Genomic DNA, 24,388 nt, shown 5'->3' with positions numbered 1-24,388 from the left:
ATCCTTTTGAAAACTAAACTGTGCAATATCAAGTTCATCTCCTTCCCATTCATGATCAGACTCTGGTTCATAGAGCGCTATATACTGTCCTACGTCTCCAGCTGCAGCCATTACTCCAGGTAAAGATGCAGCGTAAGGGAACTTGCATTATTCATGAGGTCGTATTCAGATTAGCTGGAGATAAAGGTGGGGGCCACTCCTCCAGCCAATTGGAGTAAGTGGTCATTAATAGTGCTGATTTTATGTAAATAGCTTCTGAAACAGCCTGCTGGAGGACAGAGAGGAATCTGGGCTGCAAGGAAAGACGGATTTAGAGAAATCTAAACAACTTTCGGTGAATGAAATGTCACAGTTATGTTTATAGAAATACATAGAGTCAGTATTCATAAAAATGAATCCAAAAAGGCCATAATACCAGATCTTTAAGACACACTTGAAAAATTGCAAACCTATCCTTTAAGCCAAATTTCAGCAAGGGTTGAAAACTTTGCACAACGGGCCTTTGCAACATGATAAAATGTTTTGTCTCCATAACTTTTTTTTAGGCATACCATAACTGTTCTATACTAAAACAGGTGTGGATAGTTTCTCAGCGCTCACTTCAATATTTCATTCAGCACATTTGCTAGAGGAAATTACAAGACTCACACCGGAGACAGAGAGGAAAGAAGTCACAGCAGACCTGAGAGAGGTTAGTTAGGGGGTGAAAGTGAAGATGCAAGAATGTCAGCTATCAAAAATAAAAAAAAAATATTACTTATTATACTAAAACAAACCATCTACCACTTGAGTGCAGGGAATTATTACCAAAATTACATTTGGTGGATCCCAGTCTCCCTGACTGAATTTTGACTCTCTTTAAATAAAGTTAGACACACGCATACACTCACAGAGACATACACTCCCACACCCTCCCCCATTTCCTCCTTCGCTCCATCTCTCCACTGCTCTCCAGCCTCACTGATCTGTCCAGTCTGCTCAGACTTCCTCTTCTTAATGAATCATGAAGTTTGACTTTTACTCCTTAATAAGCAGTGTTTTGCAGAGAGCGGGTGGAAAGCACAGTGTTTGTTTTCCTTTAATTAGCCCGGCAGGTTCCCTGAGCACGGGGCTGAGCGAGTGAAAAGACCTGAGCCCACCGAGCAGCATCAGACGAGGAAATGCTGAGAGGCAGACCGCATTGCCAGGTGGCCGTAAGACGAATGGGCGCGGGCACAGACTGAGACGGGGCAGGAAACATAGAGGCATGGTGCTGCAAACTGAAGAACAATGATAGGAAATGTCCTGGAGAAAACACACCAGCCGGTGGTGAGAGAGGGTTGGAAAGGAGGAGGGAGAGGAGGGAAAGAAAGACGAGGAGAGAGGAAAGGAGAGAAACGGTGAACAAAGACGAAAGAAGGAAAGAATGTTAGGATGTAGAAACATGCATAGAATAAGGAACGATGAAAAGGAGAAAGGTAGGGGCACAGTGTGAATGCAGGATAAATAGAAGACAGTGGTAGAAAGTAATGAAGTGCCCTACATTTACTGTACTTAAGTATAATTTTAAGGTACTTGTACTTTGTCTTTCTACTACATTTTAAAGGGGACAACTGTACTTTTTACTCCAATTAATCTGGCTGCTTTAGTTACTTTGCAGTTTAACGGCCTGGTCACACCAGCATTTAAAACGGTGTGAAACTGTGTTAAAACGTTTTGCGATGAGTTTGATTTTGGTGGACTTTAGCACATGACGTCTGCGTGACAGCGCTGACCTTTTTAGGGAGCATTAAGCCAGACAGTCCAAAATGGAGGAAGCTGTTGTAGCTTATTATTAATGTTGCACCATCTACTTTTATTTTACCTCCTCTGTCTAAAGTTTAAACTGCTTGACAGATGTTTTGCAATTATGATTAAGGAGTCAATGGTACAAACACAATCTTTGAATATAACTTATCGTTCTGTGAGCGACCAAGCTAACATTGTTGCTAACACAGTTAGATTCTGAGAGATTTTTTTGAGACTATTTCCTCCTTTTCCTTTGAGACCATTTTCCTCCAGTTTACTCCCCTCCAGAGGGAAGTAAACTGCCCAGTACAGAGAAAAGGAAACTTGGATATCTATTTTGACTGACTAGTGCTAGCATGTGTCCAATTGGCTAGCAAAGTAAGCAGTTAGCCTGCCAACTACAGTAGTTAACAAACTAATGTGAGCATTCATACGTCACCAAGTACGACGACATGCCATGAAATATGAATACAGGTTTATCTTAAACAAGGCACAACAGACATGCTCCTACTCTATCAAACCGCAGTAAGATAATAAGTGTCAGTCCACAGCGTGATGGCACAGTATGGTGTCAGAGTAGGTAGAGAAGTTTCTAAATTTTTTCTGGTGGCAGGTTAAAGCATGAAATTCTTCAAGCAAATTGAATTTTTACAACTGAACACACACCAGAGGAAAATAATCTTTTGCTTACTCCAGGCCCTCAGGCTATTTGTTATACTCAAGTAATGCTGTAATAAATTCAAAGTAATCCTCAGAGCAACATTATGATTTGAATAGCACGTCTTATTGTGATTGTGATTTTGTGTGTGTGTGTGTGTGTGTGTGTGTGTGTGTGTGTGTGTGTGTGTGTGTGTGTGTATGTGTGTGTGTTTAAACCACAGAGGCTGTGGGATCACAGGTATTAGACTCTCATACCTTTGTAGAGTCAATATCAGAGGCTTCACCTCAGAGCCTGACCTTTCCAGGCTGTCCCCTCTCTACAAGACCCCCGCGCACCCTCCCGTGCACACACACTCATACACACACACACACAAACACACACATACACATCGTACGCCCCCACGATCAATCTTCCCCCGGTCACTACGACAGCAAAGCACAAAGCCAATCACATCAACACGGCTGGGATGCCACACTCACCCTCTGACGAAATGTCACTGGAGAGGCTATGTCAGGAGACCTCGGGCCTGTTAAGAGTCTGCTGAGCGTGTGTGTGTGTGTGTGTGTGTGTGTGTGTGTGTGTGCGTGCGTGCGTGCGTGCGCCTGTGTGTGTGTGTGTATGTGTGTGAGAAGAGCATAGCAGGAGAGCCAGAAGATTCTGGATGTAGTTGAATAGAGAGTACATGTGTATCTATGTGTCTATGTGTGTGTACTCGGAGGAAGAAAGTTAAGTTCTTTGATTCACTTACACTCTGACCCTTCAACTAATTTAGAAATAGATGATGGACTAACCTTATTACCAGCTGGTATTTTAGTAACTTTTGTATTATGAAGCAACAGAGTTGAGCTTTGTCTATTGAGATCACCCCAGAGGCCACGAAGATAATGCCGTCTCGTCATACTTCAATAAAAGGGCAGAAGTTGATAGGTTGGTTAAGAGACCGTCAACCAACAGTAACAGAATACAATAAAGCTTTAATATACTTTCAATAATTCATCAGAAAATCAATTTAGATCCTGCAGACTCGGGTCTCACCCTGAATGATAATGTTTCACACGCACTAATTAAACAATGAGTGATCAAGCTTTTTCCACTGTATATTACAAAAAAGGATTGCGGCCAATCACACACACGATGGAGCCTGGCCAATGCTGTGTACTGTATATTATTGCCTTACCTGGGTTACATTGTGTTTCCGTGTGAAGTGAGGTGCCAAGACGAGGCTTCAGAGCCCATCTGAGTCTCACGTCCTACAGACAGCCGCCTGCGTTCTCCTGCCAAGCTCACCTGGACTGCTTCACCTGTGCTCGTTACCCAGTGGTGGCAGCTCTGTATGTGTAGAGCTGTTGGCTGAATCAAAGAAAAGTGTGTGTTTAACACTGGTATGTAAGAGAAAGGTTAGCAAGGTGCAGGACATACACTCCCACAATGAGAGACGATCAACCGTGCCAAATGGTGGTTTTTTTGGCGAGCTTTTGGTGTGATAGGGAACCTCTTTCTTGTAGTGACATATAGCATAATCATTATCACACATTAAAACGAGTCTTTGTTGTTAGTATCTGGAGAAATCAGTGGTCCAACATAGAAAACAGACACATTTTATGTTGTTGTTGATTTAATTGGTTATTTTTAGACCTTTTAAAATAGTAACGTGTAGTGTAAAAGTAACACCAAAAACCTTTTGCTCTCCTTGATCATTTTCACCTCAGCTTTTTCTGATGTAAAGCAATTCTACTGCAAATTCAAGCGAGCATAGTTTCAATTTGTTTGGTTATGTATTTGATTAGTATGAAGAGAATCAAACTAAAGTCATTGAGTTAAATAATGTTGACTCAATAAAACCATAAAATCATTTCAGTACAATGAAGAATTGTCTATAGATGAATAGATTTTCTACGTCCTATAATAAGAGAAGCACATGTTACCGATAACATTAATAATGGTTCTGTAATATTCAGGTCCCAGTCAGCCATGACAGTGTGACACACACCACCAGGATCCCGAATCTGAAGCAGCTAAATGAAATTTAGCCATAATTAATTTATTATTGACATCTGCGCCTGACAAAAGGCCTATTAGAGAACTTTTTTCTTTCTTTTCTGTTTGGAGCACTGATGATACATAGCAGTTGGCAAATTGATGCTATTAATATGACAGCTATTAAACTGTATTGATTATAAAGTTAGCTTTTTTGAATGCAGTCAAATGGTTCTAGCAGGTTCTTCGCTAAAATAGTGTAAGTTTGTGCTATACTTTGTAAGTTATGTCTAATAAGACATTGTAAAAGTCCATATTATATTAATTTTATGCATTTCTATTGCATTCAGCATTATTTTTCAATACATTTGTTTTGGGCCGCCAGATAGTAGAATGGGATTTATGTTATTAGAGCATGACCCATAACAATTAATAAGAATAATTGTAAAATAATTATATTAAAATTATATTTTTACACAATACAATACTCAGAATCAGTCATATTGTTACATGAATTAAGAAACTATTGCATCTTCCATCTCTAATTAAATTCCAGCGAGAGAAGTAATATGTAGAGTAAGGAAAATATTGTTAAAGTAATCTGTATAAAGAGAGCTCCACTCTCAATTGGCTTGGTTGAGAATAGCTCTGAGGACTTTGAGATGGGATCAATGCTGGCTGGCAGCACCTACATTTCAGACATCAGAAATATTTGCATTGTTTGATTGTGGAAAAACCAAGTTTAGACATAAGAGTATTAGCCCTAAGGTTCGTCTTCTGCTTTATGTTTTTTAAATATATATTTATTTGTTTAGGGCAAAAAGTGGGGTTATATTTGGAGAGATTGATATTCTCTATTTACAGAATGAATTATATTAACCAAACATGAGGTCACCGGCTCTGGCTAGCATGTTGGGGCTAAGGGAATGTCTGGAGTTGAACAATATCAGCGTAACCTCTGCTTTAACCCCACATATGAGCACTATTGATTCATTCACTTTGAAGAGGTCCTTGAAATTGTTTCGATGAGGAACTATCGTGGCAGTCTATTGGGGCATCCAAGGCACCGGTCCAAATGAGAATGTCTCCAAGCTGGAGACAGATAGACAAACAAAATCACAAAGGCTGTGAAAAAAGGCAGACAGACAGACGCAGACAAAAATGAAAAAAAGGGAGAAAAAGAGTAAAAGAACTATAAAAAACAACAGAGAACTCGTTGTTTCAGAAACAATGACTTTCCTGCAGATAGAAAGCGATGCCTGAGCTGTTGCAATATCCATGTCTCTGACAGAACTCAGGGCGTATCAGGCTTATTGCATTACCTGAAAAAAAGGGAAAGGGTAGAAATAATCAAAAATGCATCAGAAATAATGCACTTTTCAGACTCTATCCATCATTGTTTCAGCACCCTCGATCCTTTACGAGAAGTGAGTGAGCGGAGGGAGGGGGGCGAGGCGCTTGCTCCCGCTCCCACAGCCAAAGAGGAGGATGGGTAATTAAATTGTGTGTCGCTCTCTAAGAACTAAAATGAATGAAATAGATGAATGCTATTGCATTATGCCACAATCGTGACCTGCAGAAAACTAATAGCGGAATAATAGTTTTAGGTACTGGCTCTAGTTCTCTTATGCAGACAGCCACTTGAGTGAATATGCAACCGTTCCTGCAGCGTCAAAATAGTTTGTCCCCCACCTTGACTATGTAATGCTCTATCTGTCTTTCTGTCTGCGATGTCAGCCTCTCATAGATAGTCGGTCTGTTGGCCAATTTGTCTGCGTTCTCACTTCTCTCACAGCTGCCTCTCCGTCCATCCATCCACGCACCCTTCCCTCCCAAGCTGTCACACTCACATCAACCTATTTACCAGGCCAACATGGAGTCCAAAGTGGCTGAACCGATGTAGTTTTTTGTTTCTGAAGCAAGCAGCCAAACCGGTCTTTTTCTCTATTCAACATGCCTCCCAGAGACAGGGGCCTTGCTTTGTAGTTTGTTGACTGAAGAGCTGGGAAAATTGTCCTGAAATCCTGAGCAAAAAGGAGTGTAAATAAAAGATCAAACCAGGCCTGTGAGCAGAACCAGCGGCCTGGTACTCAGTGCAATAACTCACCACACGTCACCACGTATTAGCTTGACGTGTTCAGCCTGGGTGGAGAGAGGTAGCCAGGAGCTTTTTTCCAGATGCTCTGTAGTCCTGTACAATCACCTGAGGAGATACAGCATATTCCACTGTAAAGAAATACAGCTTATTGAAGCTTTGAAGTCTTCTAAGTCGCTCACCATGGATCGCCTTTTACACAAAGATTAAAGAATTAGCTCAAGTTTTGGAGGTGTTTTCTGTTTGAAGCAGGAAGGGAGAGAAGTCTTTAAACATGATTTTAAGCTGCAACAAATATGAGATTTGATGAATGATGTTATGTGGCTGAAAGGTCTGCAGAATCTCATTGGTGTAATACTCTATGATTGTTAAAACAGCCAAATACCCATGTAGTTTAATGTAGAAAAAAAAAAAAAACCCATGATACTCTCTGCCTTGCCAGAGGATATTAACCTCCTCATGTGGCGCCCGGCCAGAAGATGGCAGCACCCAGCTATGCTTTGGCCTCTTCTGATCTCCATTGTGTCCACCTTTCTGTTCATGGATATGCTGCATCCAATGATGGATAGAGATGTTTTGTGGCTGTGCTCGTGAACACAGTGTAGGTCACTGGGCTGATTGGGGGCCCGGTCCTCACCGCTGCTCTCTACATTTAAACACGCTGAACCAGTTAACCGCGGCATTCCTGGATCAGCCCACGAATCAACAGCTGATCAACAGAATCACTCATGACACATCCTGGCAGCGAATACTAAACATAACTTAACAAATAGCCGTCTGGGGAAATGAAAGAGAAGATGCCAGCCGTCTCGGAATACACAAGGAGACAAATATACACAAACATTTAAATGACTGCTCAAACTTTGCAATAGCCTTGAAGTAAAAGTTGTTGTCCTATTGTTAGATATAGACAGCCGAGGTTTATTTCTGTTTGTATATGCTGGAGGGGGTTGTAGCTCTGCTCCTGTTGGCCCTGTTATTTGATTTCCTCTTTTACAAAGGCCACAGTCAGAGCTCATGTCAAAAGAATGCATGCAATAACAAAACAAGCTTGACTGATAAACACCCTGTGTTCACTCTGTGTGTGTGTATTTAAATGTGTGTGTGTGTGTCTTCAGGGCTGTGCTGTGAGTGATCTTCCTAGAGTGCGTCTGACAGAAACAGTCTTACACACAAAACCAAAGCAGCTTGAGACTCTTCCAACCCTCTAATGATGTTTAATGATACCTATCAGTGATGGAATACACACACACACACACACACACTCACACACACACTCTCACACCCTTCAAACCCCTCCAGGAGTAGCAGCACCTTGCCGACTGTGGAATTACAGACAGGCGATAATCAGGTCAGCCCACAGGTCCTCGGGGATTGGAGGTGTTCATAAACATTCCTGCTGTTCTTTTGTGTTACTTCCTGCGGTAAAACAGCAAGGCGCTCCAGTGGAGCCGACACAGGCTAGCTAGTGCGTCGGCTCGCCCCTGGGTGCACCATCCCCGTCTCTATGTGGAGGTAGACGTGCACACACACCTTCTCTGGGATATTAAAACACACTCAGGCTTCATGTAGACATATCATCAGAATATTAACCATCTTGTTAGCATAAAGAACCCTCCTAGTCATCTACATCTGATTTGACATTTGGCATTGAAATCAGTACCTCGACTTAAAATAATATCTAACAGCGTTATACATTTCTTTTAAAGACTGGAAAAATGTGTGTGTGTGCATGTGTGTGTGTGTGTGATATTACTTGAGGTTGATACTCAGCGCCAACTACCTCCTCCTCCATGTACGAACCTTCTACAAACAAAGACCAAAAGAATACAAAGGCGTGGGTTCAGTGCATGATTTTTTTTTTTTTTTTTTTTTTAAGAATGTCAGCCTCTGCTTTTCAAAGATTTGACTCTTGCTCTGCAGTCAAACAAAAACCTTTTGGTAAATTGATTAGGCGCTCCAAACTTTTCAGGTTTTTGATGCAACTCAATGTGAAAAGTTCAATACTGCTCTCGCTCGCACTGGAAAATTCACAAACATGTCTTTTTGTCTCTCTTTTCTCCCGTCAGTGACCCGGGGCCTTCTGCTACAGAGCAGGTGCAGAGGGGGCTGTTGACTTTCTTTACTGGGGTCTTTTACTGTTGAGGAAAATAGGAGATGCTTGCGTGACAGCTCCAGCTATATGTTCTTTATCGGGAATTGAACTTTTTGGAACTTTTTAGGGTTGTACATTTAGCATTGTTTTTATTTCCTGGTAAGTGAGGACACTGTTACAGAAATTATTCCTGCAAGTAAGACCAGAGAAAGTGAGAAAGCTCTCCTCGCCACTTATTTTACTGCAGTTACATTAACTCTTTTGTCATACCCACTGTCAGGCCCAAAATAATTTGAAAACAACCTGTGAGGAAGAATGAGCTTTTGATGTAAGTAGAGAGGGGCAAAACAATATAAATTTTAGCTAGTGAATTCATTTTTGTGTTGAAAAAATGTGTGGCATTCTAGTCTATTGAGGGTACTGTCAGTCAAGACTGTCCTGCCGCCAAAATGCTAATGTTTTAGCATAATTAAACTTGTTTCTAGACTCTACCGAACTGCAAAATTGGCCAGGAAATACAAAGCTATCTAGTAGCTGCTATCAACAGTATTAAACTTGTTTTTATTCCTTTAAAACCATATAATATTCAGTTTTTCTCTAATTCCTTATTCTTCCTGTCCTCTGCCCAACCTTGTTTTTACCCCTTTTCTTTGCCCTTGTTGACCTGTCCTTCCCAACTAAGATCCAAATACTGTCCAGACCTTGAGAGCAGCTCCACTCTTCATCTCAGCCCTCCTCATTGTCAACATGTCTCCAGCAGAGCTATGTAAACAGCTCAGCCACAGCACAGGGCCCACTGTCAGAGCCTGATTACCCCAAAAACAGCCCCCAATCAAATGTAAATATGAAATAAATCACAAGTGACTAGCTGTGCTTCGAGGGTTGGCATGAGTTTGCTGTTGTGGCCAAATCTGAGGGTCAGGTTTAATGCATCAAAATAAACAAGTCAGACCAGCTTTGTTTGTTGTGCGCACCAGACTACACAAGAAATATTTCGCTTTTTCTTTCTGTTTTGATGATGAATCAGAGAGAAGAGATACAGTATGTCGAGTCTGAGTGATGAAGAGGCTGTGGAGGAACAGATATTAAGTTACTTTACTGACGTCAAAGTAGCACAATGTAAAAATACTCTGTTACAAGTAAAACTCTGTAAGTAAATGTATCAAAAGTAAAATTAAGTAAAAATTTTGCAGGCAGAATGGAGCCAGTCAGTGTTATATTAGATTGTTGCATTATTATTACTAATCATGGCTGTCAAAGTTAATGTAATAAAACATGTTAACACAAGTTCGTCTTAACACCAATAATGTTTTTTGGGGTTTTTTGACACCATTAATGCAGGTTGTGTTATGGGGATTTAGATTGTAAGTCTATTGTCTGATCCACACTTCAGAGCAGAAGGTGGCTGAAATGCACCAATAAGCTGGATGCCAACCACCGTAAAACAAGAAGAAGAAGAAGGTTCTGTTATGATGAACCCTTCCTTGTTGTTTAATCTTCTTGCATCAAGTCGGAGGGCAACTAGCAAGGAACAATGGATAAAGAAAAAGGTATTTTTAATGGCAAGTTCAGTTTTACTCCACCTTTGAGTGAAGCTGTTCAGAACAACTATTTGTTTTCGGACGTGGTCAGACAGCACGTTGTAAGAACCAGTTCTGAGAGAGAAAAATTTAGTTTAAAAAGTATGAAAGTAAAAGTAGCTGTTTGGTCCCTCTGACTGATATTAATTATATATGACATTATTAGATTATTAATACTGAAGCATCAGTGTGTAAGCAGCATGTTACTGTTGTAGCTACTGGAGGTGGAGCTGGTTTGTACTACTTTATATACAGTTAGACCATAAATCGGTATAAAACTGTGTCAGCAGGTGTCCTGACTCCTTGCAAGAAACAGAAAGCTCGTTTTCCTTTTCCACTAAACTGTTTCAGTAATAGTTTTGGCCAACGAACCATTGTTGGATGTTTCCATTTTTTAAAATGAAAGACCAAATTGTTATTTTCTACCTTTCTTTTTTTTCTGCTATACCAAAATCGTATGGAATTGTGACCCCAAAACCGGGGTGCATACTGAACCATGAACTTGGTGTACCGTTACACCCCTACTGTTGATAAAAACTGAGTTACCACCGGACTACATCTAGTCTTAAAGAACCAGTGTGTAGGATTTAGTGGCATCTAGCGTTGATGTTGCAGATTGCAACCACCTGAATACCCCCCCCCCCCCAAGCATGTAGGAGAACCTATGGTGCCTGCGAAACTCAGGGAAAAATGCAAAAAGCCCTCTCTAGAACCAGTGTTTGGTTTGTCCATTCTGGGCCACTTTAGACACATGGCGGTGCAACATGGCGGGCTTCATGGAAGAGGACCTGCTAGCTATGTAGATGTAAAGGGCTAATTCTAATGTAACAAGAACACAATGATTCTTATTTTTAGGTTATTATGCACTAATTAAAACAGATACATACTTATGAATATTATATTCCATTGCTGCCAATAGACCACGCTTGATAGTGTGCGAGGGAAACTCATGAACAAACCTGCAAACAGCAAGCTTTCAACAGCAATGGCTAAATGGGTAGCTACAGCTTGCAGGCCAATTAACTTTGTGGAGGACGAGGGTCTGCGTGAAATAATTTGGATCGCATCCAACGACTGCACTTGAATTAAGAGCCACCAGCATATCAAAGATACACAACCTGTATGATGACCAAAGAGCGAAAGTAATTTTCTTTCTTATACTCCCTTTCCACTGTTTCCTGCTCACTTTGTTTTATTTTGTATTATTCTGTTTTTATGCCATGGCACAAGGGGATGTTTTTATGAGCCTTTATTTTTCCCATGTGAGGTTGGACACAATTACATTGTGTGATTTTCTTGTGAGGGATCCACGGACTGATCTTTAATCAGTACTGAAGTAATGGAAAATTTAGCTGGCCAATGTGCCCATCTGTTGCCTGTTGAGCTTGGGTTTGCCATAAGTTATGATTTGAGCATATTTTTAAAAAGCTAAATGCTGTACCTGTGAGTAGGGCTGGACAATATGGTCAAAAATGTTATCTCAATATGTTTTTTTTCATCCATATTCATCCATGTTTTTTATTTGATCCATGTTGATAATTATCACAATATATATTTATTGATAATAATAATAATAATACTCAATTTACAGTTTTAAAAGTATTTTCCTTAGGACAGAATTATAAAGAAACTAGAAGGTTAATTATGATTTACAACAGAACTGGCCGATATGACAAAAAATATGATCACGATAATTGTTTCCATATCGATCTATATTGATATTTATCACAATATATAATTTGATAATGCTGCCAGTTTGAAGAGTATCCTGATAATGACTGAAGCCTGAAGAATAAAGAGGGTTCATTAGTTAAACTTTAGAATATAGTTTATTAATATAAATATAATATAAAAATAGGATAACATAAAGCAAACATTTAACTGTGTAAACATGGTTTGATTTAGAATATATTTTGTGATAAAAAGAATATATTGAATAACATCTTAATGTAAACATTTAACTTTGCAAACATGCTTTATCTACTTTAACAAAACAATACGAGTTAGCTTGCCTTGCAACTTATTAAAATAATGTAAATAAAAATAAAAGCTGTGATTACTATCACATCAAATTCCTTTGGCAGGGCAGCAAACATCTCAAATCTAAGATATTAATTATGTACTGGTTTTACATCTCTCAAATGTTTTAGAGGTGGAAATCTGAGTAAAAACTGCAGAATTATAATCCAGGCATTATTCTACAACTCTTGTATGTATACAGTATATATTCTGATCTAACTTCTTGATTTATCTTACTGTCTACGTTATTTTTTGTGCTTCGTTCACATGTCACTAGATTCACTAGTTTTCTTTATGAAACAACACTACTCCTCTACACACTGTACACTCTACACACTCTACACTGTCCTCTACAAGCGAAACATGTACATGAGTCAGAGCGGCTTTTTTCGGCTAACATTACTTAAGATGTGATGTAGTCATAACCCAGCTAATGATGGCACTAGCGTAGCCGTGTCGGCTGCAGTAGGAAATGAGCGTGTACTTTGACGTTTATTTTATCTATCCATATCGAGTAAAAAATGTCCAAAGTTTATCATCATTATCGACATAAATGTTATTGCGATCTTGTATCAAGATTGTTTTATCACCCAGCCCTAGTTTAAAATATACAATTATTTATTATCAGAATGAATAGATAACAAACATTCAACAGAACCAACATGGCTTCAAGGGCTGTAGTCTCCTGGTCGACTGGTCAATATGCTCTTGTCCGACCAAATTCTCATCGGTCAAATAATCGCTGTGTTACTTTCATAAGGGGAAAAGTGCTACATCAATAGCTTTCCAGGAAAATATTCAAAGTATTCAAAGTATTGTTTTTACAACTTTGAACTTACCCAACCTAATGGAGACTGCTGGGTTTAACTGTACTCAACGTTTACTGAACGTTTACTGAGCGTTTACTAAATCAGTGTTTCTCCTATAATTATAACAACAAGAACCTCTGCCAGGCCAAAAAAATTATATATTTTTACATATGTAATATGTTTGAGTAGCAAGTGGGAAAGAGTGAGCGGCAGGAAAGTGACGGTGGATGCGAGCGGAGCAGAGGAAAAGGTTAGCGATAAGTTGTCAGTCTGGCAGTAAATGTACAGTACAGACTACAGTGTAACAGTTAATTGCTAAAATGTCATGGATGTCGTTTCCCCAAGTGCTGGAAAAGTGAAGGGGGTTAGCTCCAAAGTTAGCAACAATGAGTTAGCCTAACCTGAAAACAGAGAAATAGAGAACGGAGAAATGTGTGGCTGCTGAGTTCACTGTGCACTCTGTCCCATTACATCAAACATGCATACATTTGCATAAAGCAAGCATATCTTGTCTACTCCCATGTTGATAAGAGTATTAACACTTGAAAAATGTCCGTTTACGGTAAATTTTGAACAGATAAAAAACATGCGATTAATTTGAGATTAATCGCGATTAACTACACAAAGTCAGGTGATTAATCGCAATTAAATTTTTTAATCGCTTGACAGCCCTATTAATAATGCATGTGGTGTGTATTTTAATATTAGCCTATAGCTGGTTGAGGTGGAGCAAGTAACAATTTTATATGCTTTCAGGTAGCTTAATGTATTGTATAGCAATACATTGCATTTTATATGCTTATTATAGGTTTAAAAATCATAATCTATCATATAATTAGTAACTTTAACGGTCAAATAAATGTAGTCACCAAAGAAGTGAAATACTAGTAGAATAGAGATATAAAAATATTTGAGTGAAGTACATGGATCATACTTGCCTACGGTGTTTGAACTTTCCAAGTCACTTTCCAGCACTGAAGAGTTTAAAAATGAGAAAGTAATAAGGAAAAGGAAGGAAGAAAGTCCATGTGAAAGTAGGAAACAAAGGGCCAAATGAGTAGGATTAGGGCCTAAATCTGATATAGCCTACTGTCCGTGTGGGACCGAGGCAGTGGTTGTGGTGTTAACATGATGCTGTAAGTGTGATAGCCCTGTAATAGCATGTCATTAAACTGTTATGGTTACACAGCTCAGTGGAACAGAACAGTGGGTGTATAACCTTGAACAAGGCAAGGCTCTTCAAGCTTCAGCCCAGCAACAATCTATAGGGCAGAGGGGAATGTGCAAAAGTGTGTGCGCGTGTGTGTGTGCCTCATCACGGCGGCCCGTCTGATTTGTGTATTCAACATTACAGTTAAAATAAGCACAGAGTCCTTGTGCCACTTTTCAAGCATTTGATCAAAATCCAATATATCTAAGTTAAGCAGGGCTATGGCCCGCTACCCAAAGAAAATACACTGACAAACTGCGTTTCAGCTTGAAGACTTTACCCAGAAGTTAAAAAATGAGAGAGAGGAAAAGACATGTTGGCGATTGTTAAAAAAAAGAGAAAAGGAATTTCTGATTTGCCTCTGCACAGTTGTTTTTGTGGGTTATATTTTCTTGCTGTAGCTGAATGTTTACTGTCATGACTCAAACCGCTTTTATTATTTTACCTCAAATGACCACTGAAAACATGAAGACATGCACAAATGGTTGACTGAGCCTAGTACGTATAACAAAAGTCTAGCATCCTGATTTGAAGAGTGTTTATATAGCATGACCTTGTAGGCCCCGTTCTCATCTCAGTCCAAATGTGGTTACACCTCTCTCCTCGGTGCCAGCATCTGTCTCTTTTCTGACTGTTTCTCCCTTCGCCACAGCTGGGTTTGTTTGTTAAAAAAAACATCTAAATTAAAAATCTCTGTCCTGACCGATGTTATTACAATCTTTAACATGCCAGTAAACATTGATGAAGGCGAGCAGTAATGTGACCTGCATGTGGATTTATGCAGCCCTGTGAAGGCTGGCTAGCTGCTGGGTGGGTCGGTGGGATGGTGCGGGGAGACTGGGCTGTTGTCAGCCTCAACACTGGCCCTCTGATCTCTGTCTTTCTCTGCCCTCTCTCTCCTCTGCTAACAAGCCCTTTCATTTCCTTTCTGGAAAATCTGTTCTTCATAATATCACACACACACAGAGCTGGAGTGGGAAAGTGGGAAGACGCCAGGGAGAGGCAGAGGGAGTAAAATTCAGGAAAATTTCCAGACAAAAAGACTTGATTCCTACCATATTTCCATTCCATGTGGATGTGGCTTGGTTCCAGTGATGAGGACTGGCTGTGTGTGTTGGTCAAAGATATAATTGAAGGTTCACTCACTGCTTGCTGATGAAGCGATGCTAAACAGTACAGACAAAGATGGGATTATAGATACAGAAGCTGCAGGATATGGATGAGCTTTGTGCCGCACCACTAGAACCATGAAACATTCACCAAAGAAGAATCCATCCCTGAGACATCATGATCTCAAATTAAAAAAAATTCACTCGCTCATGTTTGACATGTTGAAACTGAAAATACCATCCGTTACCATCACAGTACTGTGTTTTTTTATCCCAGGGCAGCTAAAGGGTTAAAGCCAACACTGAGCTCAACTGCTGTTGTGTAAGTGAATACATTTTAATTGCAGTATGTCCACATACCTAAATATCAAAATGTTGTTTATGAGTGCCTTCCACACAACAAAAGTCCTCCAAATTAAACGACCAACGTTGTTTGGCTATGCACTCCAGAATGACACATAGGAGCATTTTCTAATCTGGCACCCCTATTGGCAGTGACTGGCAGGACAACATCATTCGTCTGTGAAAAATAATGATGTGACAGTGCTATAGTTAAGATCTGGTTAGGTTTAGGCACAAAAACCACTTGGTTAGGTTTAGGGAAAAATAATGGTTTTGGATAAAATATTTGTTTAAGGTTAGAGAAACATGGTGTGGGTAAAAGTTACTACTACCTTAAAGTTAGGTGAACGTTGTCATGGCTCTAATAATAACCAAGGGGTTAAGTAAGTGATTAAGCAAGAAACTTTATATATATAGCACCTTTTGAGAGCAGAGATGTCACAAAATACTTTACAGAAGAAATAAAACATAAACATACATAGAGACATAAAAGTCAATAAAAACATAATTAAATAGAAAAATTACATAAAGCCAAGTTTAAACACATGGGTCTGCTTTTTAAATGTGTCCACAGAGTCCACATATCTGAAGTCCAAAGGGAGAGAGTTTGTTACAAAGTTTAGCAACCTCAAAAGCACAGTCTCCTGTAGTTTTAAGCCTAGATTGAGGAACAACAAATAGACTCTGAGCTGAGGACCTTAGAGACTGAGAGAAGGATTTCTGTTTTGTCTGCATTTAGCTGTAAGAAATTATCTGCCATCAAGTTTTTTATACCATTTAGGTAGTTATTTAAAACTGACAATTTAGCTATGTTTTGAGACATATAATGGAATATCATCTGTGTAGCAGTGATAGGAGATACCTTTAAAGTGCCTTATTATCTGTCCAAGGGGAAGCATATACAAGGCAAACAGAATAGGACCAAGGACTGAACCATGGGGCACACCACAATACAGAGTTTCAGATGAGGAGGCAAAGTTGCCAACAGAAACTGCAAAACTCCTATCAGAGAGGTAAGAGGAGAACCACTGCAGGGCTGACCCAGAGATATCCATCCACTGTCCAAGTCTCTCAACCAAGATGTGGTGGTCCACATTATCAAAAGTTGCGCTGAGATCCAACAGCATCACCACCAAACATTCTGCTGCGTCACCATGCATCAAAATATCAATCGAGACTCTGAGAAGAGCTGTTTATGTTGAGTGCAACCGGCGGAAGCCAGGCTGAAACTTATCAAAGATATTATGCTCATCTATTGCAGTTGTGAGCTGCTTAGCAGCCACTTTTTCTAAAATTTTGGCTACAAAAGGCAACTTGGAGATGGGCCTGTAATTTTGGGGTAGAGAAGGCTCAAGCTTTGATTTTCTTCAGAACTGGTTGAGTAACAGCTTGTTTGAATTGATCAGGGACACGGCCAGATAACAGAGAGTTGTTGATTTTGGACAGCACAGCAGGCAGCAGGGCAAGAGGAAGTTTTCATACAGTTAAGTACAGTTAAGTTATTAAGATCTTGGAGTATTATTGGAGAAAAGATCTCTGGGATTGTGGGCCAAGAGGAGCATGAGATTTCGGGGGGGGGGGGGGGGGGGGGGGATGTTTCATCTGATGTCATTTATCTTGCCTACAAAGAAAGAAAGAAATGTGTTATATTTCTCACTTGAAAAAATCAGAGCAGCAGGTGATGCAGGAGTAACAATATTACTAATAGTGTCAAAACTTTAGGATTGCGCCAATTTTTAGACACAGAATAAGAGAAGTAGTTAGCTCTGGCATCCTTTCCCACATTATTGAAAGACAGTAAAAGGTTAGGAGACAATCATAGTTAAGTTTTTTTAAAAACTGTCTGGACTCGTGGTTGGAAATGTGACACTCACGGTTGGAAACGGGAAATGAACAACAGTCTCCTGTGGGTCCACTGTCCACTGTTGGGTTATAGCCTCCCACCACCCCTCCTCCACCAAATGAGGAAAATTGTCAATATTTATATGTGAACCGCAGCTCTGGGTCATAATTACTATGGCCACTAGATGGCAGCTGTCTTCAAATGTAACTATATATCACTTTTGGGCAACTGACATTAGAACCTATTGTGTCGTTTTTTTCTTGGGAGGACAGTCTCCTTCCACAGCAACACATTAGACTGTTCCAAAAAAGTAATTTATGTATTTTTTGGCTAAAGTTTGGTAGGAGTGAGAATGCAAACTTTGGCCTCTGGTGACAACATCACATGCGTTGTTGACCCAACTTTCCACCCACACCTTCCCATCAACAGGGTTTATAGTGGTAAAACAAAATCACACCTCTTCCGCCCTCGCTTCTAAAAGAGGACATTTACACAACCACAAGATGTCACTTACCATGAAAACACAATGATAGGTTATTTTAAAACAGTAATTGATTTTTTGGCTACTTGGCGGTGGCAAAACAAGTTGTAAACAGCATTGACATATGATCACCTTATAAAGTTGTTACATAATAATTCTCTGTTGGTTCTTTACTACAATGACCCCTTTTCCATTATGCATAATCATTTGATGCATTGTTAATATATATGTATGCGTATATAATGTGTGTGTGTGTGTGTATATATATAATATTCAGCTTTAAGCGTTTGAACAAATTACTAATGCTGTAATTATTTTTCTGGTGAGGACAATCTCTTGTTTGAACAAATTGTTGGTCTGCATGTCTGACTTTGGAAGAAAACACAAAGTAAGAATGTATCGGCTGAAAGAAGAAGGCCAGATTAACGATAAGATGAATGACAAGCTTTGTGATGGCAGGAGGCAGCAGTAACTCAGTGTAGAGACCAGCATTCAGTTTGACCCTCACTGATCTCTGCTGTCTATAGCACTCGGAGCCAAAGAAAGCTGATTCACTTTCAAAAAACACATCACTTGTCAAAAGGAGCTGTCAGACACTAAGGTAGGAAGGCACTTCAATTATAAGATACAAAAGTAAGCCCCTTATCCTGGATGTGACGTTTCTGTTGATCTGGCATTTTCCTCTGAAAAGAACAGAGAGAGAGACTAGAGAAAAGAAAACAGAGAGGGGAAAAAGAGGTAGAGAAGGGGGGGGTAAAGGGGGCTGAGGAAATGAGTTAAAATACCATGCAAGATTTTTTTTTGCGTGTTTAAACTCATGTTTTGACCTATTACTGCAGCATGTGTTGCCATATAATTTAAAAAGCCAGCCAAATTAATGTAGGTTCATTTCCTACCTTGCACTCCTGAAGACCTGAAATGCACTTAAGATAGGTAATCCATTATAATGAATAAACAGTACTTGCGTTTATTGTTTGTCAAAGTTACATGACGCAAGATTCAATGTTGCTGCAGGAAAGCAATGCATTCATAAACTACAGTAACGTTTTGGAAAGCCTTTCAAGACATTCCCTGCTATCATAACTATGACCAAAAGAAGTTGTTGAGTGTAGGTTGTGAATGATTCAAGCCATTTTCAAGTCTGCAAGTCGATTTTTGTCGGACTGAAATAAATGGAAACCAATGGCTCCACTTAAGTCAGGAAATCAATGTAAAAGCATGACATGTTTTGGACATAGATCATCAGTAATGTGTGTGTGATTTGCAGCAATTTGGATAAAACATGCAGATCCACTGGTATATATTAGTTGTTTAAGCATTAGAAGTGTTTAAAAGGAGAATGGCAAACCATGCAATTTGACAGAATAATCTAGAAATTCATTATATTTTTTTATATGTGTTCTTTCCTCCCCACTTCTTACTATGCATCATATCCATTGTATCTCTTTCCACACACTTGTTTTGATCTCTGCTCCCTTCTCCTGTCCTTTCCTCTCTTCTCTTCTCCCCTCTCCTCTCCTCTCCTCTCCTCTCCTCTCCTCTCCTCTCCCTTGAGTTCTGTGTTGAGAGCACAACAGTAGAATTTGTTTTGCTGCCTCTCATCAGATTAGTGTTGATTTTTCTGCCGCCAAGCTGCAGTTCAGCAGAGTGGATGAACTTCTTTAACTGTTTATCAGAGGCGCATTTACACTGCACTGCTCAGCAGCCCCGCGGTTTGTTACTTGCCATTTACTATGAAATAAAAATCGATGGATGCTGAAATGCGATTTTATGGCCCGCCGTTATTGAGACCAATGATGATTTCCTGCTTAACAGGATACAGAATGTCAGTCCCACTGTTGTGCTGTTTTAACAGCAGAAAGGGGTCTTCTAAAGTACTCGCGTAGCAACAGTAATTTTCAACATTTTTTGGGATAATTCTGTTTGACATTTGTATTCAAGAAAATCCTCGAGAGTGCTAAGGTTTTTGGGTCTCATGATAGTTGCCTGGATCATTAGGCAGCAGGCCAAAGTCCAGTATCAAATCATGTGTTGTTGCAGCTTGAATCAAACATCTTGTGGTGACTGTGCTGCGCTCATAACTCCCCTCACACTCTGTCATTTACCAAACTACACGAGATTCTGGGCTGCCCACAATAAAAACAGTAGTTAACTCAAAGCCTCTTCACTCGAGTAGAGTTGTGCGCCAGACAATGATGACACAGTGTCCTGTCAGAGCACTAATGACTGAGATTTACACTCTATTATTAGAGCTGGGCCCCTGTGAGCTGCCCTCGGAGACCCCATCCTCTCTCATCCAGATCCAGTAAGAGAGAGGACAGAGACAGAGCACAGATCACAGCTTATGGACTGAATCACCGACCACAGGATAACATGCTGATAAGAGGTAAAATTAAAGCGTTTGCACAAGTGTGTGTATGTGTGTGTCCCCGTCCCTCCTTTACTTTTAAAAAGCACAAAGTAAAACGCCAGATTACAACATGCGATTTTAATCATTTCCGCAAGAGACCGAGTGTGAGCGTGTACAAATAGCCACAGACAAGATGACCCAGTCTGCATGTTGACCCCATAAATTGCTGCAAACCATCCATAAAAACACACCTAGCAGCTGAGTAGTAGAACAAGAGGAAGAGAGTAAAGAGGAGTGAGGAAACAGGATTTAGTCAGCACAGTGTTCCAGCACTGTCATTTATATTGCTCCTTCTCATTACCCATCTGTGTCTGTGCTCAACATGAAAATACTTGCCAGGTTAGTATCTGATCACCACTAAACCTAAAACAATACTGGCAGGCAATAAGAGGCTTGATTAAGTCTGGAGCTTGAGGTCCTTGCTCAGTCTTTTCTGTTTTTTGCTAAAAATAATAGTGTTCTCTTTTTTTCCTCTGTATACCCCCCACAACGTTGTACACAGCAGGCCTCCTATTCAGACCGCTGTGGTTGTTGTTGTTGAACTTGTGTGTCCTGGTAGTTACACATGCTACCACAGAGATGAATAGCATCAGGGTTACCAGGACCGGGTTATACAGCTGTTGGGCCGCTTGGTCTGTCCAATTTAAAGCACAGAATCTGCTTGCCTTCTTGCTAGAATTTGTAATTTCTGTTGGTTTTTATTTGATCTTCATGGGATCGTCTTTTCCAGTAGATAGAGCGTCGATAAAAATCTCAGTCACATGTTTTGCCATCTCCAGACCCTCACTAATGAGGTCATATGCCACCTGAAACACAGACAAACAACACAAAACACAAGCAAATTTCTACCTCTGTTCCCCCCTCTTTGGTGACAATAAGCAACACATTACACGTACAGACTGGCAAATAGACACATAGGCAGGCGGATACGCTGAGCAAGAGAATTCCCCATCTTTCATGCATAAAAGTGCATGTTGCACACACACACACACACATTCGTGCGCTCACCCTCAAACAGTTGTAAGCTGCGGGGAGGGTGGGCTGCTGCCAAAGGAGGAGCAAACGGGAGGCAAAGGGATGGACAAAGAGGAAGGCAGAGGGAAGAGCAGGGTGAGAGGAGGAGAGGAAAAGGGTCCACTATCTCAGCAGGCGGTTCAGAGGTGCCCGGCAATGTCACCATGTCATCGCCATGGGAACACAGAGCCTGCAGACTCTTTTGGACTAATAGGCAGTTGTCAAGGCAATGATAAGATAAATGCTGTGTTTGATGGAAACATAGAGCGATGGGCCTGATAGGCACCAAGAAGCCCAAACAATCAGCGGAGAGCTGCCGAGAGGGGAGAACCGGAGGGAGTGGTGTGCAAGGCAGGGGGTAGAGGGCGAGGGAGACAGAGGGGGGGGGAGAAAGGGTGAGGGAAGAAACAGAGGATGGACTCCCGCAGGACAAGCAACGTCAAACCTCTTTCTCTCCCTCTGTCTCTGCCAGGGTCTCTCTTTGTCTGTGGGGCCTGTTTGCTTTTTTCTCTTGATTTCTACCTCGTTCCCCATCTTGCTATGTGACCTGCACACCAACACTTGACTGTAGAAACAATCTAAAACCTGCTATGTGTGTGATATGTTCATAGACACACACACACACACACACACACACACACACACACACACACACACACACGTGTAGAGGGGAGGGGTATGTGCTTATCTAATGTTGAGGATTGAATTCAGTTAGCCCCAGTGGGATTGGGTTAGGAGATGTCAGAAAGATAGATGGGCATCATGCTGCGACACCCCAGCCCCCCTACACCCCTCAAATTGTTTTGCATGTGTGTGTGTGTTTATCATACGTGTGTGTGCTCACATAACCCATCCGCCTACATGTGAATCCGAAACATTTTATCGGTCAGATTTGTTTTAAACACTGCACTTTTACAGATAGGTATATTATGATTGTTTTGTCACTATATGCTGTAAAGAATTTCATATCTTTTTGCATGTAGAATGTGGAATTACGTTACAAAGTAGTATCTGAGGCCAGTTCCATATACATATATGTAATGCAAGATTCTTACTTGTCACAGCCATTGCAACATAGTTAGATTGCATGTAACAATACCGAAGATGGTGACTTCCTCTCCTGGGCCAGCTTTGATGATTGATGCATCCTGGGACTCTTGTTGCTGTCGAGCGCCGTCTCACCGATCTTTGTCCTGGAGGAGAGTCTGTCCGTCCGCCCCGAGGATCTCTGCTCCTGATGAAAACTAAAGGCACTTTAATCTGTAATCTAATGTGTGATCAAATCTAGAAGAGAACATAGGAAGAAACATAACAATGCAGTTTACTGTAGCTCTCGGTGTAAACGTGTGTGTATGTAAGAGTCGAAGCCGTACCTCCAGCCTTTGGCCTCTGATTGGGTTTTCCTGTCAGTGTTGTGGTCATGTATTGATTTGCCGACAGTTGTACAACAACACAGTCTGACTTCTCTTTCTCGGTTTTCTTTCTGCTTGTGTTTCGTATGCTTGCATACATACACACACACACACACACACACACGGCAGAGTCATCTGATCCCGATCAAACCACTCATTTTAACTCCGAATAAGATCACAGTCCAAGTTCAAATGCTCTGGATCTTATATGCTTTACAGTGTAGACACCGATTCCTTGTCTGTCTTCTGTCACACAAATGCACGCGCACACCCAAATAGACACACACTACCTATATGGGTGTGTACAGTCTGTATGATCTTTTCTCCAGAGAGTCTGATGGAGTCTGATGCCCTGCAGTAATGACTAGCCATACCTGGCCATTGCTGCCTTCTCTTGGCCTCAGGCAACTGCTTAGCAATTCCACTCTGAATACAATGGGCTGCAGGCTTGCACACACACACACACACACACACACACACACACACACACACACACACACACACACACACACACACACACACACACACACACACACAGAAACCCATACACATCCAACAGACCTCTTTCAAAGCTCCTGTCCAGTAATGAATTTCCAGACCTTGGTAAGCTCCTTCTGATACACTTCAAACAGGTACTAACAAAAAAAGACAGACTACTCCTTCATCTTGCTCTACCTCCACCGTCTGCGTCTGTATTGCCTCATGAAACCCAGACAAAGTCCGTTTATGGCTCAAGACCACCAAAACCAACAGCGCGTACCTAAATGTATCTTTCATATCAATTTTAGAGACATGAATGTGAAACATGAACCCTGTTCCTTGATGATTTAGTGTCTGCATATTCTGCCTCTTTAGTCCCTCTCTCCCCGTCCCACACTGTTGGATGGATTTAATTTTACTTATTTGTTGTGTGACACCGGCTAATCGTACAAAGGAGCGAGTTGCGGGAAGAACAGGATCCACATATGAAGACATGCCAATCACAGGCTTGGAGAAGGCAGAGAAGAGAGAGGATGAGAGAGGTGCTACGGTAGCCTCTCCAACCAGCGTTTGAAAAGAGAATACATTTCTGTCACACTCACTTCTCGTCTGCCGGATCAGCCTGTTTGAGCCAGGGATAGAAGACACAAACACAGACACTTGGATACACAGACTAGGCATCTCATGAAGACAGTAGGCCCATTCCCCTGCTGTGAAATGACACATTAGGGTTTGGGTGATTTCTTACCGCACAAGACTGCACTGGTATGGAGAGTTGAATATTGGTAACAAGGGTGTGTATGTGCCTTTTTCCGTGTATGTGAGGGCAGGGTGATGTAGAGTAGTGTAAATATAAAACCCCGACTTCCTGCTGTCTCCTCCATTATGGCAGCCACAGAAACTTAATCTGCCTGAGCACTACAGCTGCCTGCCAGCCTACCTCACTACTGTCTCACTCTGCTCCCCGTCGCTTCTTTCCTGCTGTCCTCCAGCAGTTTCCTTTCTCTTTCACCATATCCCTTCACTTACACTCCCCTCATTCCTCACTAGTTTTTCTGTCATATCACACACTCTGTGTTCCCTT

At 40.8% G+C, this 24,388-nt stretch overlaps 1 protein-coding gene across 4 annotated transcripts in view; it reads left to right on the top strand.

The window, feature by feature from the left end:
- Nucleotides 1–24,388, top strand: part of rsrc1 (arginine/serine-rich coiled-coil 1) — a 227,082-nt gene that overhangs the window by 12,250 nt on the left and 190,444 nt on the right. For 3 of the 4 annotated variants that reach the window (XM_067594743.1, XM_067594747.1, XM_067594745.1), the window contains exon 2: nucleotides 20,239–20,374. The exons of the other annotated variant lie outside the window; for it this stretch is intronic. In XM_067594743.1, the coding sequence (XP_067450844.1) occupies nucleotides 20,362–20,374 (13 nt within the window). In that variant the 5' untranslated portion in view covers nucleotides 20,239–20,361. The remainder of the gene's footprint in view (nucleotides 1–20,238; nucleotides 20,375–24,388) is intronic. 4 annotated transcript variants of the gene reach the window in all.

This window comes from Thunnus thynnus, chromosome 7 (assembly GCF_963924715.1).
Source record: "Thunnus thynnus chromosome 7, fThuThy2.1, whole genome shotgun sequence".
Classification (NCBI taxonomy): domain Eukaryota; kingdom Metazoa; phylum Chordata; class Actinopteri; order Scombriformes; family Scombridae; genus Thunnus; species Thunnus thynnus.
Note: the sequence above shows the minus strand (reverse complement) of the source record. Positions and strands in the feature narration are given on the sequence as shown.